We start from the raw sequence: 18887 nt of genomic DNA on the forward strand, positions 1-18887 counted from the left end.
TCGCAAATCCCACAACTATCAATTCAATACCAAGGTACAGAATCCCCCAAAAGAGCTCTTATTTCTGCAGGCGGTTCCAGCTGCCAATACAGTGGACATAGAGGGATATTATTTTCTCCACATCTCGCCGGGTACGAGTTGCCACCGTGCGTCTGAATGGTCAACCGATCCCCGGGGACCGAAACTTGAACCCAATCAGCTGGTCGCATGTTATTTTCGTTTACATTTCTATGAAAGGTTAGTAGCAATGTGATCTTTTGAGCGGTTGGCCGAAGCCTGTGTTTAATTGTCCTAATGTGATCAATGAATGGAATTACGTTTTTTGTGTGATGGGTCAAAGTGACAAAGTTTGTAATGACAAACGGAATTTGCTTTTGCGTATGACGGTAATATAACATAGAAAAGTGAGGCCAGTGACATAACATACGAAACTTCCAGCATCTGTCGCGTGGTCACCATTCTCTCTTTGGGGCAGTATCTATAGGATTTTAACCCATTCCGTACAGGAACCTGATGGCCTGCGTATTAGTCTATGGGCATTTCAGAATTCAGTATGGAATGGATTATATATGAGGATTACCTCAAACACCCATACCACTACCCTATCAATGCCACCAGGGTCACACAAGGAAGGTAAATGGTTGTGTCACAGCTGAAGGAAAACAAAATGGAGTTTTCTGTGACGCAAAATGAGGTATTAGGAAATGGTGTACAGAGTATAGAGACGTCGGTCTCGCGTATTGATCACCTGCAAGCCTCTGACGGTGGGCCCATAGGGTTCTGTAGGCTACGGTAACTTTTTAACACTGAGGCAGGCAGGGATAATGAAAATAATAGTAGTGGGCCCTGAAGAAGTGACGGTTGGGAGCCATACTCAATTTGAACATGTCTATGTTAATTGCTCCTGTAGACACAGAAGAGGAATGGCTCACTGGAGTTGATCTACTTTCCAAACAGGGAAAGATTCAATCAACATGGCTCCCCAAGTGGTAAATTCTGAACCTGTAAGGCTATCGCCAAGGCTGGTGAAAAGAACGTAGGATTAAATGCACACGTAAACTTGTCACTTCTAGTGCCAGGATCTTGGTATCTAAGCCCAAATACTGCAAGAAAGCAGAGTAATAGATCCCTTTCCTCTGTTTGTTGCATCATGGAACCCTTTCTTCAAGATTCATTATAGAACAACCAAACAGGCCAATGGTCAACAATGTTGAGTCATTTGCCTCACGGACGTTTTTGCCTCATAGGAAAATCAGGTCTGGACAAGGGAAGACTCCCTCACGGGGACTGAAAACTTCTTATCTGACTCAGACTAGGCCTGAGACCTGGATAAACCCCAACTCAGATTCATTATGAAGAATTCCTTTATCGAATGTAAGAGAGAATCCTATAATATTTCCACATATTTTGGTAAATTTGGCCCCATGCCTTTATAGGCTATTAGGCGCAAGTGGCAAAGTGGAAAGATCAGTGACATAGGGATGGCTTACATCAGGACATGCTCTCAAACAAAACCTGTTCAAGAGTAGATGTCCCTGCCTGGGCTGTCATCCATGGGGAGTCCTTCGCCCGATTAGATGGGGGATCAACACTTTTTTGCATTCTATGTTAGACCTATACCAATAATAGGAGTAGATCCCAAACTGTCCGTGGCCCTGCCTGACTATTGAATCACACTTTTACACGGACAGCCTTGCGCATCACAGAATTTCTAGAAAGCCCATCAGCCACTGATCTTTTGTATCTGTGATCAGTATATGGGAAATATGGGAAAAGGCAAACTAAAATGAAAATTATATGACTTGGCGACCCCTTCCCATAGGCTCTGCAAGCGATAGAGAGAGAGAAAAAAAAGAATGTAATCAAAGATGGTGACAATGTTTCTCATTGTTCGATTCAAACGCCAGTCTTAAATCTTTACTAGAAATCTATTAACTCATCATACACGTATCTCATATTTATACACACATTTGAGGAAATGCACAAAGATTGCACGAAGCTATTTCGCAATGAAAATACTGTGTTATAAAAACAAGTTGATGTGCAATTCATACAGAACATACGACGTCTCAAAATTGATCGGCAGGAGGAAAAAAAAAAAGATACGAGAAATCACATCACGTTCTAAAGATTGCATTCTTAACTTTGTTCTCACAGTTCAAATCAACTCACGCGATCCAAGATGTGCGGCAGTTGGGCAATTTTCGGCAGCGAAGTTGATGTGTACAAGCAGATTGGCTGCGCCATTTGGATAGCCCACCGCGGGCCCGACGCGACGCCTTCCGCGTAGAGAATTTGCTGGAGTTCAACAACTGCTGCCTCGGGTTCCATCGGCTGGCTGTCGTAGGGAACGTGTTTGGCATGCAGCCCTTGAGAATTCAGCGATTCCCTAACCTCTGTCTTACAACGGCGAGATCTACAACTACAAGAAGGTGTGGAGAGTAAAATAAACAAAAACAAACAAAACAAGCAAGCAAATTAGAAAAAAAGTACAACATTGTCAGGCGTTATGGTTTCATAGCTCGTCTCAGCCCCACGATTAGTGACATGCAAAGGGAAAGTTTAAAATTCAGTTGATTTAATTCTAGGAAAATTAGACAATCTGTTCTTGAGTTATGGCTTTCCTTCAAGATTTAGATTATTCCATGTGCTGCACTTTCTCCGTGGCAACTCGGTACATATTCGTGCCTTCACAATATTGTTCACACTGTAGAATTCCTAAAGGGCTAGCTGTTACATGACGCTGTGAGGATAGAGATGACAAATAAAAAAAAAAATGTATAGCGCTATGAAATATTCTTAAGGCCAGAGGTAGATAATGATGTACATATATGTCAGTTTGGAGGTCCGAGAGTCGGGTGCACGTCATGTCACGAATCTTACGGCCCATGAGTTCGACATTAAACAAACAAGGCCCACGAGACATTAAGCTCCGTGTTGCATTGTCGGACACGTGGATTGTTTTTACCTAATGGCGAACTCATGGGCCTTATTTGTTTTTGGGTGGGTTTTTTGTTGTTGTTGTTGTTGTTGTTGTTGTTGTTTTGTTGTTGTTGTTGTTGTTGTTGTTGTTGTTGTTGGGTTTTTTTTTACGTCGAACTCGTGGGCTGTATGACTCATGAGTGCCGGTCTCGAGGGATGACCCCAAGAGTCCTCTATTCTATGTCCTGTGTCGCATGTCGCAGATGTTCAGATCATAATCTTGGCAATGAACAAAGACAAACTACCTCAGTATGTACGACATTGCACTCCCGTTAGTTCTGTTATAACGAAATTCCGTACAACGAAGTAAACATTCAGGCAGCAACATTATCCGCACTTTGTTTATAATTTTGTTTGTTTGCGTGGTCATAACCAAATCACACAGGTCGGCGATGCCTTCAACTTCCCTTATGAGACCAACATGGATGGTGAGGCGATCCTCCACCTCTACGCCCGAGCTGGCGTGGAGTACGCCGCCAGCATGTGCGACGGCGTCTTTGCCTTCTGCATCGTTGACACGGCCGCTAGGAAGGTCAGTGCAATAGTGAATCGTGCAAAGCATGTCCAAAGGGTTAAGATCGTTCCATAGCGGGGGCACTTCATCTCTCTATATAGCAATTATAAAGCTATCTATATATATTTTTTATATATTATGTCAAATATAAGATCCTGTTATAATCTGTTAATTCAGTGCAGCAGATCGAATGATTTATAATTGCACAAAGGCATCACTGATGGTCCTATTCACCGTAAATGAGTTCCGAAGTTGATAAAATCTATTATGTTTTTGCCTCATCTGCATATCGCAAGCAATACTTATGGGTCGCCTTTCCATTGTCCACGTTATCTGCGATGGCATTGTATTGGTGTAATCTCGATATCTTTCCACAGCTTGGAGTTATATTATTATTACCAATTAAACTACATCACACATAAGGTAAAGATATCAGTCATGTTTGAATATTGGTGAAGTACGACAAAGTCAAAGGTCAATAGCGTTACGTTGAAACAATATTATTTTGTACATTTTTTTTCTGTGATGGCGCCAGGTACATATTGCTCGTGATACCAACGGAGTCAGGCCTATGTTCACTTTGCTGAAGGATGACGGGTTCCTTGCCATCTGCTCCGAGGCTAAAGGTACTGAGACCTGCATGGATGTCTGCGCAAAGAGCTAAGAATCAGATGCAACCTAAAGAATCCCGAGCTTCTTTGCACATAAAACCGTAAGATCAAGGATTCGGGCTTCTGCTTCCATTGGGATCAACGCTGCGTAATTCTAAACAACACCCTCCGTAGGGTACAAACATGTCTTCTTGTGCTTTCAGATTGGAATGCAACATCATGTTGAAGTTGACTTTGATGATGTATGTACAGTGAGATCAGTGAGATCACTTTATAGGAGAAGTTTCATCAAAATGAGACACATCATAAAAATTATCGCATTCCAAGATTTCAGATTATTTTTTTATCAAGATATCAGTTACAATCACACATAGAAAATGATGGTGTTATTTCATCAAAACAGTTATATCGGTTTGCGTGCAAAGCAGTAAAGAAAATCATGCTTTAAAATCAGTACATGTGAATGTATGAATTCTTTCAACGTGTTCAACCATGAAAGAAGCACCTCCTTGGTTCACAGAGCATAACTGATTTCGGGTTGCATGATTATTAAAAGACTACAATAATTTGATGCAAATGATACAACATATTCGTTCTCTCATTTGCTCATTTGAATCAAAATCAGAAATTTTGTGAAGATTTTTCTTAATAAAATTACCAAAACTATATTCTAGCATTGACACTTTTGGTAACCAGTGCAATAGTCTATGTTCCTTTTCTTTGATTCTCTCATGGATATTTCTACAGTAATGTTGCAGTATGTTTTAGATTTTCTTTTCTTTTCATCAGACAAAAATATCTATGTTAAAAGACTTATATGTATCCCGGCATTATGCACATGGATTTCTTCTTTTTTTTTTTTCATGAACACTGTGTATATTATTATAATATATATATATATATATATATATATATATATATATATATTTTTTTTTTTTTTTTAAATGTAGAATAACTACCTTATAAGTTTTATGATCTTAACCCGTTTAGGACGTGTCCCGAGTATACTCGGGCTGACGTTTTCCAGGCTGTGGACTGGTCCCGAGTATACTCGGGCTGAGAGAGTGAAATGAACACGCATTTTTAAATTTAGAATTTCACCAACAATACGATGCCTATGTTGAAAATGATTTATATTTTGTGGGACTACATACATCAAAGTTGCCATCTGTGAACATTTTGTGATGATTGGTCATATCTTATGTCTATAAACAAGCAAAATATTGACAAACATGAGTGCAATTTTCACGACATTCAGACCTTCGCAACGGTCGGGAAACTGACCAATGACGAGCGACCAGCCGCACGCTCTGGCGATCTCATTTGCATCGGTATGCAAATTGTCACACTCAAGTGAAAAGCGTGCGTGCGGCGGTCAAGACCGTTGCGTGCTCGCACCTACCTTATTAGCACACATTTACATGATAAAGTAAATAGCATACTACTTCGTGTTATATCAGGAATGCAATGTCGTACTTATGGATCTTCTATGAAAGCCATCTCGGCATGACAACCTGCTTACCATTATTGGCATGAAGTGTTGGCCTTCTTCTTCCGCTGCCGAGTCCTGGGATTTGCCAAAACTCGGCGAATTGAATAAATTCAAAAGTAAATCTTTTGCGTGTCCCTGCATGCATGTGATGTGTGTGAATGTTTTTGTGTCTGTTTGTTATCATGACAGCGATGTTATTACTTGTAGTTGTTTGAAGAGTTTTACCGTCATGAATAATATTCTGATTATGTTATAAAATCGTAAAAAAAAAAGAAACCACTTGGCCAAGAACAAACCGAGTAGGGGATGTACTGCATACAAACAACGCAGTCGATTGTGCTACTTCATTGAAGTCGTAAATTCATATAAATTGAATAGACCAGGTGGCCAGAGTATCAGGTTACATTGTACCTCCTTGAATAGACAGGATGTTGATACAAAAACATTCCTAAGACGCACTCGTAGACGCCATCTGAAAAGTCGGGGATTATGAGCATAATAGAGAAGTTCAAAGGCCGATTACAGACAGTCTCTTTTTTCTGCACCGGTCCATAGAATGCATTATAGTGATGTGCTTCGTATGTATTACGTAACCACTTTTACGGACCCCAATGATTTTATGGTTGTTGAGAAGCGAATGTGCAAGTTCTCATGTGTTGTAACCAACATAATGTATAGAATTTAAACTTCGACAACGAAATACGCTGCAATAAAGCGAGTAAACAAGACATATGGCATTTTTTTTTCTCTCATACGCTTAGCATTCGCCAAAAAATTGTAGATATAATTATGATGTTCGGTATTTGATGTTTGCAGCATTTCAAAGAAGCAGTCAAAATAAAATAATATCCCATATTTCGATGATACCGAAGATGGTGATGTCGACTGTTTAGTCTTTTTTGTTCTAGTTCTGTATGAATTCCTCATAATATGCTAATATTCGGCTATAGTCGCTCTGTCAATTACTTATACATTTAGAAGTCTGAGGTGTTTTCAGTCCACTTCTTTCGTAAGTTCACGAGTCATTTTTTTTTTTCGATCATTGAGTTCAATCCATTTATAATCAGTCAAATATGACAACTTATACCGAAAAAAAAAACACACCGATTTTTCTTTTTTTTTTTCTTTGTAGAAAGCGCTCCACATTTGCGAAGTGGTGATTCAATTTTGCGAGAGACGGAGATGTGATAACCACATCGCTTCAATTGAACACTTTGTTTAGGAGCAAGGTATTTCGGGCAATAAAAACATGAAATTAATTTTCTTGTCTTATCTCATGTTTATCGATGTAATCAAATTTTTTTCATGTTGCTATTGAAGTAATTTATGCACTTTTCGTGCCTGTGTATTTTTTTTTTATGTCTACGTATATCTCTGCATTTAGGTATGCCTACATTCATTCATTCCATTAGACTTCGTGAAGTCGCATTGAAGCATTTTCATATTCATAAACGATTGCAGCAAATGCTCGTTTCCTTTATACATTATGCTTATTGAATGAGATTGTTAGTACTTCATTTTTGTTTTTGTCTTTTATCGGGGGATGACTGGTATACACAATAAGAAAAAATATTGATTTACACTCATGACATAAGAGAAGATCATTTCAGCAAAATTAGCCGTCTGTTATGAGATATCAAAGAATGCCGGGAGAAATGTCGTTTATTTCAACAAAAATATCGTCTTTTCCTTATTTTCTGAAGTGATGTAATAATTGTAGCTCGTAATAAATGCGCTCGTTGATCTCCTTTATTCATCTCATGGAAACCTAAGTCATATAATTATGGTCGAAATCTGGAGGCAGTCATGATGGATAATTTCACAAAGCAAACGTCTTTATACAAAAATGCATGGAGTTCGCAGGTTTAGTCACCATTAGCTGTCAAAGATTGCAAGAAAGATGCAACGATTTATCTGAATATTGAACATCCCATCAGGCTCTTGTCAACATTATGAAAATTTTTGAAACAAAACCAAGAAACAAACTCAAATGGAAGATTGGTTTGAGAAACTCAACTTCGATGTTGCTTGAAGCTTTTTTTCTCTCTCTCATACTTATGAATGACAGCGTGATTATGTTATAAGATCGTTCAAAAAATCTACTCGGCCAACGAACCAAATAGAGGATATACTGTATAATAGTCATCATTTTCATACAATGCAAGAGCCGATATTGCCACTATGGGGTCTTACAATTACATTCATCATGGTGAAACACAGCGTAACATGTGCGCGTGTTATAGGCAAGAACACTTTGAATACACCAGGTGGCCAGAGTATCAGGTTACATTGTACCTCCTTGAATAGACAGGATGTTGATACAAAAACATTCCTAAGACGCACTCGTAGACGCCATCCGAAAAGTCGGGGATTATGAGCATAATAGAGAAGTTCAAAGGCCGATTACAGACAGTCTCTTTATTCTGCACCGGTCCATAGAATGCACTATAGTGATGTGCTTCGTATGTATTACGTAACCGCTTTTACGGACCCCAATGATTTTATGGTTGTTGAAAATCCAATGTGCAAGTTCTCATGTACTTGTTACGAACATGACGGTATTACAGAATTTAAACTTCGACAATGACATATAATAATAATAATAATATCTGGTTTTTATATAGCGCATTTCACACACTTCAGGGTTTCAATGCGCTTTACAGACTATTATTACCCCGGTCACTGGATACATTAGTTCCAACCAGCACTAACAGTGCTCATTCTCCACTCCCTGGGGAGCATTCCAGCCAGTCGCAGCCATTTTACAGGCGCGCACATGCTGATAAACCAACATAAGCTTTCTCATCCTACCGGGTACCCACATACGCTGCAATAAAGCGAGAAACAAGACATACGGCAGAAGTTGTCTTTTTTTTTTCTCTCTCTCTCATACGCTTAGAATTCACAAATAAAAATTATGATGTTCAGTATTTGATGTTTGCAGCATTTCAAAGAGGCAGTCAAAATAAAATTACATCCCATATTACGACGATACCGACAATGGCGATGTTGACTGTTTAGTCTTTTTTGGTTCTAGTTTTGTATGAATTCTACATAATATGCTAATTTTCGGTTATAGTCGCTCTGTCAATTATTCATACGTTTAGAAGTCTGGGTTTTTCAGTCCATCTCTTTCGGAAGTTCACAAGTCAAATGATTTCGCGATCATTGAGTTATAATGGTTTTAGCAACGCACTACCGTTTTGTAGCTCAATCGATTTATAATCAGTAGAATATGGTAACTCATGCCTAAAAAAATAAACTTTGTTTATGTAAACTTGTAGAAAGCACACCAAATTTGCGAAGTGATGATTCAGTTTTGCCAGAGACGGAGATGTGATAACACGTCGCTTCAATTGAACACTCTACTTTGTTTAGGAGCAAGGAATTTCGAGCAATAAAAGCATGAAATGTTCTTGTCCATCTCATATATTGATGTGATCAAATGTTTTCATGCTGTTATTGAAGTGGTTTATGCACTTATCGTGGCTGCGTATTTTTTTTTTTATAATAATTGTATTATACATCTCTGTATTTACGTAGACCTTCTTGCATTCATTCCTTTAGACTTCGTGAAATCGCATTGAAGCATTTTCATATTCATAAACGATTGCAGCAAATGCTCGTTTCCTTTATACATTATGCTTATTGAATGAGAATAGTACTTCATTTTCTGTCTTTTACCGGGCGATGACTGGTATACACAATAAAACAAAATAATATTGATTTACACTCATGACATAAGAGAAGATCATTTCAGCAAAATTAACCGTCTGTTATGAGAGATCGAAGAATGTCGGGAGAAATGTCGTTTATTTCAACAGACATATCATCTTTTCGTTATTTTCTGAAGTGATGTAATGATTTTAGACCTTCAAGATTGTGTGACATGTGCTCGCCGTTCTCCCATGGTCATGTCGTCTTCTTCTCTCAGCTGGCGGGTGGTCAACCTTTTTGTTTCTAATATGAATGAACTTCTCCGACGAACTCGGAAATGCTCACCTGCGACCCTGTCTGAAAAGATACTCTCTCACATTGATGCGAATCTGAATTCTCGATGGGAATTCTAATTTGAATTGTGCTAACGCTACATTTTTTGAAGTGATAGGACATAGTGAAAGGCAAACGAGGTTGAATGAACATCTTCATGGCGCTATCTTTTTTTCTTTTTTTTTGTTGGCTATTCTGAATTACGTAACTACGAAATTGGAAGGCAAACGTACACAAAAAATGACTGCAAAATCTTTGCATAATGTTGTACCCTTTTGCCCTTTTTTGCCGTTTTGCTCTTCCTTTGTAATACATTTGTCTCATTTAGTGTTCCTTCATTTTATCTCATTACATCTCATCACTTTCCTTTCCAGCTATCCCCTTCTTCATTCCCATATACAAACCTGTAGACTGAATATTATCATTGATGGTGATGATCGCTTCTCCAAGATACTCTGCCCATAAAATTTATATATGTATATATATATATATATATATATATATATATATATATGCATATATACATATACATATGTATTATATAAAACGTAGAAAGATATTACCAAAACACAGGTTGTAGGCAAACCTCATCTTGTATAATTTTACATTGCGTTTGAAAAATCTTTTCAGATTATCTACCGTCAATCAAACAAAATTTAGATGACCAGCCTATTTTTCTCTCCTTTTTCTCTTCTCATCGTATAGACTCCCCTGTTTCATCTGAAGAGCTCATACATGTTCTGTCAACTGGCTTAAACAGGACCGGTGTTTTATTCTTAGTTGTTTTGTTTTGTTTTTTTTTTCTATGTAAGAAATAACGATACTCATTTAGGTTGGTGATTACTTTTTATAATAATTAAATATATGTCTTGTATCACTGTGTGAAATCTCATTTCACTTGATACATAGTGAATAATCATTATCTTCCCGACATTACGTCGAAGTTGTAAAGGAATTGTAAGATCGCACAGAAAAATAGCAGCATCAAACCCCGATAATAAACTCACAAATCCACTCGGTGATATCTTGTATGCATCCAATGAAAACCTATCATAAGTCGCACGATCGAAATTTGTAGGTAGTCACGATTGATAATTTCAGAAAGCAAACTTCTTTATACAGACTTCTTCAGGGGATGGCAGGTATCGCGCAAGCGTGGATTATGCATTTTTATTTGTCTCAAAGAAAGTTAGAAAGATGCAAAGATTTGTTTGAATATTGAACATATTCCAGGCTCTTGTCAATTTTATGGGAATTACTGAAACAGAACCAAGAAATAAACTCAAGTGGACGTTATTCTATTACGAAATTCGACTTTGATTAATCAGTATCACCAATTCTACTTGTAATATTACATCGTTGATGGTTTGCCTAGTGTTGAAATAAAGCCACGTGCTTTTGTTACAGACACGCGAGCTTTGTATTTGGATACAAGTAGCGGGGACAAACAAGGTGTAACAGATTTTCAAATATTGTATACAATGAATAAACTTCCTTCTGTTTCCAAAATTCATTGACTAGCTAAGGTAAGGAATTTTGTGAACAACAGGAAGTCAAGAGTGGGTTCGTGTGCCTTTGATATCGCCACAATACGAGATTTACTTGGCGTGTCTTACAGTCGTGTAAATGGAAATACGCAAGCCTGTACACAATCCTCCGATCGATCGCTTTTCATTGAAAGACTTTGAAGGCTTGTGATCAACGGATTACAGTTTCCATAAAAGATTGCCTCCATGAATCAGTAAATTCAAGACAATTATGTAGTAGAAATTTGCGACACCCTCGACATAGCCTGGTGCCCAATAATAAAAGACGCTATTCATTTGAGTTGACGAGGGAACGTAAATTGACGATCGTACAGTACGTGAAGTTCAAACCGCGCGCGCGAACCCAGATAGCAAAGGGAACCGATATTATTATTCATGAGCGGTCGTTATTCATCCAATCAGAAAGCGGATTCCTACACCGCATACACGGCAATTTGATGATTGGGTAAAGCGGGACCGTAAGTCACACCCCCTTAGTAACCCTCGGTTCGGGCTCGATTTTGGAAAACCTGTCCGTCTGTGGGGGTGTTCGCTCGCCAAAGCAAACCGTCCTAAACGGGTTAATTCTGCATGGTCCTTTGTTGGCGTTTACAATGCATACCATTCATGTGAGATAAACTAGTGATTGCATGTTACGTTCACGTATACTGTACAACGAAGGAATCAGAGGTCTGTGCTATGAGGAGTTTTCTTCTCTGTCTCCGCAGGGTTGCTGGGTTTGATGCACGGATGCGACGACTCCGAGGTTACCATCAGCCAGTTTCCTCCGGGTCACGTTCAGTCTTTCAACCTCCTCCCCAGCGGGAAGGTGTCCTCGCTGGAGCGAATCCTGTACACCACCATCGGGCAGACTCCGAAATGGGCGTCTGTGGAAGGCAGTGTCCAACCTGACGGTAAGTAAGGTGTAATCAATTACTTGTCCTACAGTGAGAAGAAATATAGAAATAACTATAGATAAATAGATAGATAGATAGATAAACAAACAAATACATAAATAAATAAATAAATAAATAAATAAATAAATAAATAAATAAATAAATAAATAAATAGATAAATAAATAAATAGGCTTGAGATGGATATTCAGTATGTCCCCCCCCCCAAAAAAAAAAACTACAATCAGATTTCCGCACTGAAAATTTCCATTATGATAAAACTATCTGAATGCTATTTCAGAGTCTTAGAATATAACATCATAGCTATATTTTGCAGAGAACTCCATTCAGTTTGGTTAAGTGGTCACGGAGAAATGTGGATTCTTGTAAAGCATGTCATGAGTCTGACTCTTCCAAATTTAGCACTTAGATGCACTCGGAACTGCATATTAACGTGTGAACACAATGGACAGAACTTGGAGGGAAGGGATTCCTGACATGCTCTACAAAAATCCTCATTTCTATTTGACCACTGAAGTAAATCGGGTGGGGTTTTCTGTAAGATGTGGGTAATAAGTTATAGTTTCATATCCTGAAATCTTATTTGGATTAATTCACTATTTTTAAAGTTTTTAAAGTTAAATCACTGTGGAGGTCCCAGTTGTATTTTTTTTTTGACATACAGGATAGACAGATAAATAGAAAAGGAGAGGGAGAGAGAGAGCTGTAAAAAGATGGATAGAGACAGAAAAGATGGACATGCAGAAGAAGAAAGAGAAGAAAAATAAGGAAGAGAAATGAGAGAAGGGGGAATGATATCACCAACCCTGCTCTATGACATGAAACAAGTTTCACTTGTCAAGGAGGACCTACTGCAGAAGTGGTCAACAATACACAGAGAGCGTTGGCTTTGGTTGCATTCTGCATTCAATCGTGATGGAACCTTTAAAATACCTATTCTTTTGAATAGTAGATGAGAGGACTAGGTTTAGCCGATCTTGAAGTCAGTTATACTGAGCTAGCTACTTACTAACATACAGCTTTGATTAGTCCATGCATTTATTAATTACTCATACTCAAAGTATACCTACCTGACCGTACTTTCAGGTGAATTCATAAGATCTGCCTAACACATTGTTGATATAAAAAGGAATAGACATGAAAGAGATATAGATCGATTAATGTGTCAGTTCAACTTGACTTCGCGACATATCAGGTTAAAGTTCAGAAGATGGGGACAATCACCTCTGGAATGTTAGCATTATTTTAACGGAAAAGGACATTTTGGGATGGACTTTTGTTATTTCGTCTTGCTACAAGTGCATCCTTTCTCAAGTCTCGAATTTCTCGTTTTGAACAGAGGAAGACATTCACGCCAACATCCGGACCCTCTTTGAGGAGTCTGTGCGCAAGCGTCTGATGAGCGCCCGTCGTATTGGCTGCATGCTGTCTGGTGAGTTAAACAACTCGTCAACATGACATCTCTTTCGATTTTTCTCTTGACTTCCCTCTATCAAAATCCGATGCCAAACTGTCACCGGGATTAGCGAGCTTTAAATCTGCGACGGAAACGCTAAGACGACGCTATTTAGGCAAAAAAAGAAAAAAGAAAAATGGTGTTCTGCACACCCGCAAAACAGTTTTTTTTTCCCCCATTGTCCTAGCCAGGAGGAGGTATAGTTTGCAGGCACAAACGCTTGTTGGTCGTAAAGGAGTCTGCGCCAAGACTACTACATGCACCACTTGCACTCTCCCATGATCCCTGTGTTGTAGCTTGAGAGGACGGTGTTTGACTGTGCAAAGATGATTGTTAGATAGATATAGCATATTATGATAAGGATGAATATGAAATGAATGATAACACGTTGTTCACAGTTATATTATCATAGACACAATACATCTTTGACAGTCACAATTCACCTGTCGACCTGTCTTGTCGGGGCCTCTATCACTCAATTTGCTTCCTAAAATGGCGCCTGCAGCTGTCTATGAGCGTACTCCGCAAAATCGAGAGAGGAGGCCCTCTATAGCGCACTACATGCGCTTCTATACTCTTTGGTGTCCATTGTCTCTGCGAACAATCAGCTTGACGATCGAGAAAGAGTCCAGTGCAATCGCTGAATATGCACGACTGCGCACGATAGTCGAAAGAGTCCAGTACACAAATCTCCCTTGTATGGTATGCGACACAGGCTCGTACATACAATGCACAGGTGCAGGCCACATACTCTACGATTCCTGTAGATATCGTGCGTTTGTGTCCATCAAAAATGACTGAATAATTATGCACGACGACTGCGCTCGATAACCGGAAGAATCAAGTACGCAGAATTCGGTGAATATAAAACACTAGGCTCTTCAGCGTCACGCATATCATGCATTATGCATAATCTAAATTATTTTTCCTTGTCCTCCTCGACGTCGACACGGAAACGGAGGGCGGACGAAATCCGGCCCATTCGAAGTAAGATACTCTCCCGTGGTCGACGGCACCGGTCGCGGCGGCCCGGAGCCGGCGGCTTCGGAAGAGATAGACTAATGAGCAATACCGAAATAAACAAAGGAAATATAAAAGCTCGTGCATAAGGATGACCCCCGCGTCGCCTTTGCAAATTAATCAGAATTATAGATATATGTAAATATAATAGTATGTACTGTATAATTATGTGTATGTCCACGTGTACTTGAGTTTGTATTGTAAAAAGAGAGCACGCTCCTGTTGTGAAATCTTTCTCACAATCAAAACCGCTGTAGGCATTCTAAGATTATATTATCATGCTGAGTCCTCTAAGAGTTTCTCTTTTTTTTTTTTTTTCCTTGGGGAAGTTGTTTTTAGTATGTTGGAAGGAATAACATTAATGAAGGAATAATAATTAAAAAAAAAAACAACTTTAAATAGGTTATAGGCGGATGTTCTCTCCGGTCAGCATTATTTGCAAAGACGGAGCATTTTATTGACTGTTTGAATCTCTACATTGTGCTCCCAATTTGAAGACGTTCATTTAAACAAAATCAAACAGTTAATGTCAGTGGGTGTGTTTGTAATGAATATCATGTTGTTGTTGTTTTTGTTATCAAAATGCTTAAAATGCTCAACTCCAATACGAATATTCTAGTTTTATTTCATTTTTTTTTTATGAGTGGATCAACTTTAAAGCTCTAAATTGTTTAGTTTTATACGGCTTTATCATTTCTTTTATTGTTGTTTTCTCTTTTCCCTTCTTTCAACTGGGCACAAAAACGCAATATTTTCATTTATGGAAAAAGTAAAACATGGAAGACCCTCCGCAATGAAATGCTGCTCTTTATTTATAATCACTTTTTTTTTTTGGTGCCATCCGCAAAGTTCTCCAAAGCCACCAGTCTGTGTTTCCATGAGCCTGGCTTGATTTGAAAAGAACCGGGGGAAAATATTTAGAACGCGGTCACGAAGGCAAGTCTTTTGACTTCGTCCTAGGCACCATTACTATCATCACTCCTCCTCCCTGCAACCCGGTTTGTTGCTCTTGTTATTGTCAGTCAAAAAGCTATGATTCTGAAGATTCAATGTCACTGGGCTCTATTGTTGGGGTAAATATTGTAACGCAGCTTCCTGGCATCGCACTCCAATCTTTACGAAGCACTTTAAACTCCTTTGCCTCAGCATGTATTTCATCAAATCCTTATCAGATGCTCATTGGACCTTTCACTTGCCATGGAAAATATATCAGGTGATATATATATATATATATATATATATATTTTTTTTTTTGTGGTTAATCATACATGAACTTTACACAGATTTGTAAAAAGTGACGGATCCAGGGGGTGCGTACTGGGCGTGCGCCCCCTTTATTTTTTTCCAAAACAAAAGAAATAAAAAGAAAAATGGGGCGCCCCCTTTAATTTTGTAAAGGCGGCCCCTCTCTATGGGATTCCTGGATCCGCCCCTGAAATATAGTGTATAGAATCGAACTGCTAGCACTAAGATCTTTTAGCTGTTCAGTTTGAAGATAGATAAAGCACAGTCTAGCCCTGTCTTACTTTTCAGAACATTTAAGCGCTTTTTGCAAATTTCATCTTGTCCAGTTATTTCTGACTTTGTGTTTGTGTCGATCTGTTGTTGGTGCTGGGTTTTTTTTCTTTGATTATCCATGCAATTTGAAGTAGTTTCTTGACATTCTTTGCCTCACATGAGGTGCACAATACTTTATATAGAGATGTATTTCTTTATCGGGGGCATTACAACGTAAATGATGAGTTTTCGACAGGTATACATTTAATTCGATTTATGTGGAATGTTGGCTTTTACGTCATTCATGTCTTTCCACTAGTTCAGCCTCTTCCGAATCATATTTTCGCAGTGCATTGTGTAATTTCAATAAGTGATTTCACAGACGTGCTAGTCTTGGTCAAGCTAGCTATAATTTGTTTTTGAAAAACTTGATCTCGTATAGCCAAAATCATTACGTTATTTTACATTTTAGATAAACCCTGTATGTCATCAGTTTATTATGATCTACAGTTATGTGTAAATTCCTTATCTAAATAGTTATGTGTTGTTTATGCAATGTGTATTCTAAATGTTCTTACTATTAAGCACTGCTGGTATATAGTTTCGATGCATGGTTGCTAATTGTTTGCTTGTGCGTGTGTTTGTTTTGTTCTGTTTTGATACACGCAAATTTATTGTAATGGCAGAGCCTGTAGAGGATAAGTTTTACTAATTCTGAATAAACAATAATAATAAGAGAAGCTACGTGTGCAATATTTAATGGCAATGTCTGACCAAAAAACAAAGCAAAACCGATAATCAGATTGTTTATGCGAAGAAACAAGCATATGCGAGGATACAAGCATAGTTTTTTGAGTGGGTACCTCCACTTTTTTTTTCGCAGAGTGTATATAGAGTGTATGTTTCTTTTTTGTACTGATCATGTAGACATGAACATGTTGTTATCCCTGTCTGGTTATGTATATTTTCAACGACGTTCATGTCAAATTCATCATATTGCTTCTTGTACATTCTGTTGAAAAAAAGTGAAAATAAAAAACAAACAGTTGTAAGGGAAAAAAATGGGCCAATAGGATGCATTGAAAATATTGTTAAAAAAACACAAACACAAATACAAACACGCATACACACGAACATCCACATATTATACACACACACACACATATTACGCTTTAGCACTAACATGAAATAAAAAAAAACATCAACCATGTTTGACAATCCATCGATTCTGATGACAGATTACATCATCCGTCTAAAGACGAAGTCATCATTCGTTCTATGTCGTCAGTTTTTTTGAATGTTTGATGGATTGTATATTCATGTTTGTTTGTTTGTTTGTTTTTCACCCACAAATACTTTTTCCCCTTTTTTACTCAGGAAATTTGGTAGTTGTATACAAGCTCTGCTTTTAATGCAAGTTCCCTCCATATTCCTTACTCGCTAATGCTATTTCAGCTCAAAGTGATTTCATGACGGATCAATTCTATTTATATCTTTATTACGTAGATTCATAATGATGTGCTTGTGTATAGGTGCAGGGGTATTCAATGGCTGTATACTGTGAACCACTCATCATACTAAAAAGGTGTTGCCGAATCGTATGTTGTCCATTGCCACAAGAAAACGGCTCTTGGATTACAAAAGCATGATGGTCAACAGAGTCTTTCACGTGATAACACAGAGACGTGTAGAGATAGTAAAGCAATGAGACACAAGGAAGAAAGTTTTGAGCTGAGGTAGTATCAAAGAATGAAGAGAATAAAATTGACTGAAAGCAAATCAAACGCAGAAGTGCTGCAGATTGTATCGGCGGAGCTGCTCTTGACGGTCAGGAAACGACAGATGAAGTTTTAGGGGACACGACGCGTCGTACGGAAAAAGAAACAAACGGGAAATCTAGCCTTGACTGAATTTGTATCTGGCGAAAGAGTGCTACAACGCTTCAATTTCCTGTACGCTATGGTTTAAGATATGTGACAAAAGAGCATCCACAATGCTGTACTCATGCGACGACGGAAGGGGCTGGAGAATGATTTTAATGCATCAGCAACTGCCAACGGGCAGTGATGTCCATAGCAAAGCAGAGAAACAAAGACACCTCCACACAAACTCCAATAGAGCTACATCTTCCGTCCAAACAACAACAACAACAACAAACAAGACAAGATAAGAAACAAAACAACTCATAGACTGCAAATGATCCGTGAATTTTGCTTTCTTTCGTATCTCGGATGAAAATTGATACGTTTTCATCGGGACAAATTAATCGAAAGGTTAAAAAGATGGACTAAACGACAAAACGATAGGTTAGAATATCGAATCGAATATAAAGTATCATCCCTCTTTGTCAATGTAGCAGCTAAGCTAAGCTATATTTGAATGAGGAAAAATTAACTCTCAGATTATATTTTCTACTGATGTCTGTCTTGTGAGGGATCATTATTATACAGAATGATTAATCGTAAGGGTGCAAATGCAATCGAAGCTATTGTGAGTTGACTTCATCCTTCGACATGTAGCCTCCTCGGAACAGTATTTCAAACTCTACGATATGGACATTTCTGTATGTTACTTATTACCTGAGTCATTATTTGAGATGAGTATATAAGTATGAGTGATTTTATTAACAACTACATACCAAGAACTGAAAACAAAATGGTAGTTCAAATCAATTCAGATCAATTCAATTCAGTTGAATTCATTTTATTTTCATTCTTTTTTTCCAACAAAATATAACATAGAATGAATCAGGAATTATATCATTAACATACATTCGACTGCGTGAAAGTCGATTGTTAGTTTTCAGGTCTGCGATATCAACAACTATGAAATAAGATGAGAATGAGAATATGGGTGAAACAAGACCATCCAAGAAACAATGCAA

The 18887-nt window shown here is 38.2% G+C and overlaps 1 protein-coding gene across 1 annotated transcript; it reads left to right on the plus strand.

The window, feature by feature from the left end:
* Positions 1–974: 974 nt before the first annotated feature.
* Positions 975–14099, plus strand: LOC140244058 (asparagine synthetase [glutamine-hydrolyzing]-like). Its single transcript, XM_072323707.1, has 6 exons — positions 975–989; positions 3368–3514; positions 4032–4122; positions 11844–12029; positions 13370–13462; positions 14095–14099. Exons 1-6 carry the CDS (start codon positions 975–977, stop codon positions 14097–14099), a joined length of 537 nt encoding a protein of 178 aa, XP_072179808.1.
* Positions 14100–18887: the final 4788 nt, after the last annotated feature.

Source organism: Diadema setosum, chromosome 20 (assembly GCF_964275005.1).
Source record: "Diadema setosum chromosome 20, eeDiaSeto1, whole genome shotgun sequence".
In the NCBI taxonomy this organism is placed as follows: Eukaryota; Metazoa; Echinodermata; class Echinoidea; order Diadematoida; family Diadematidae; genus Diadema; species Diadema setosum.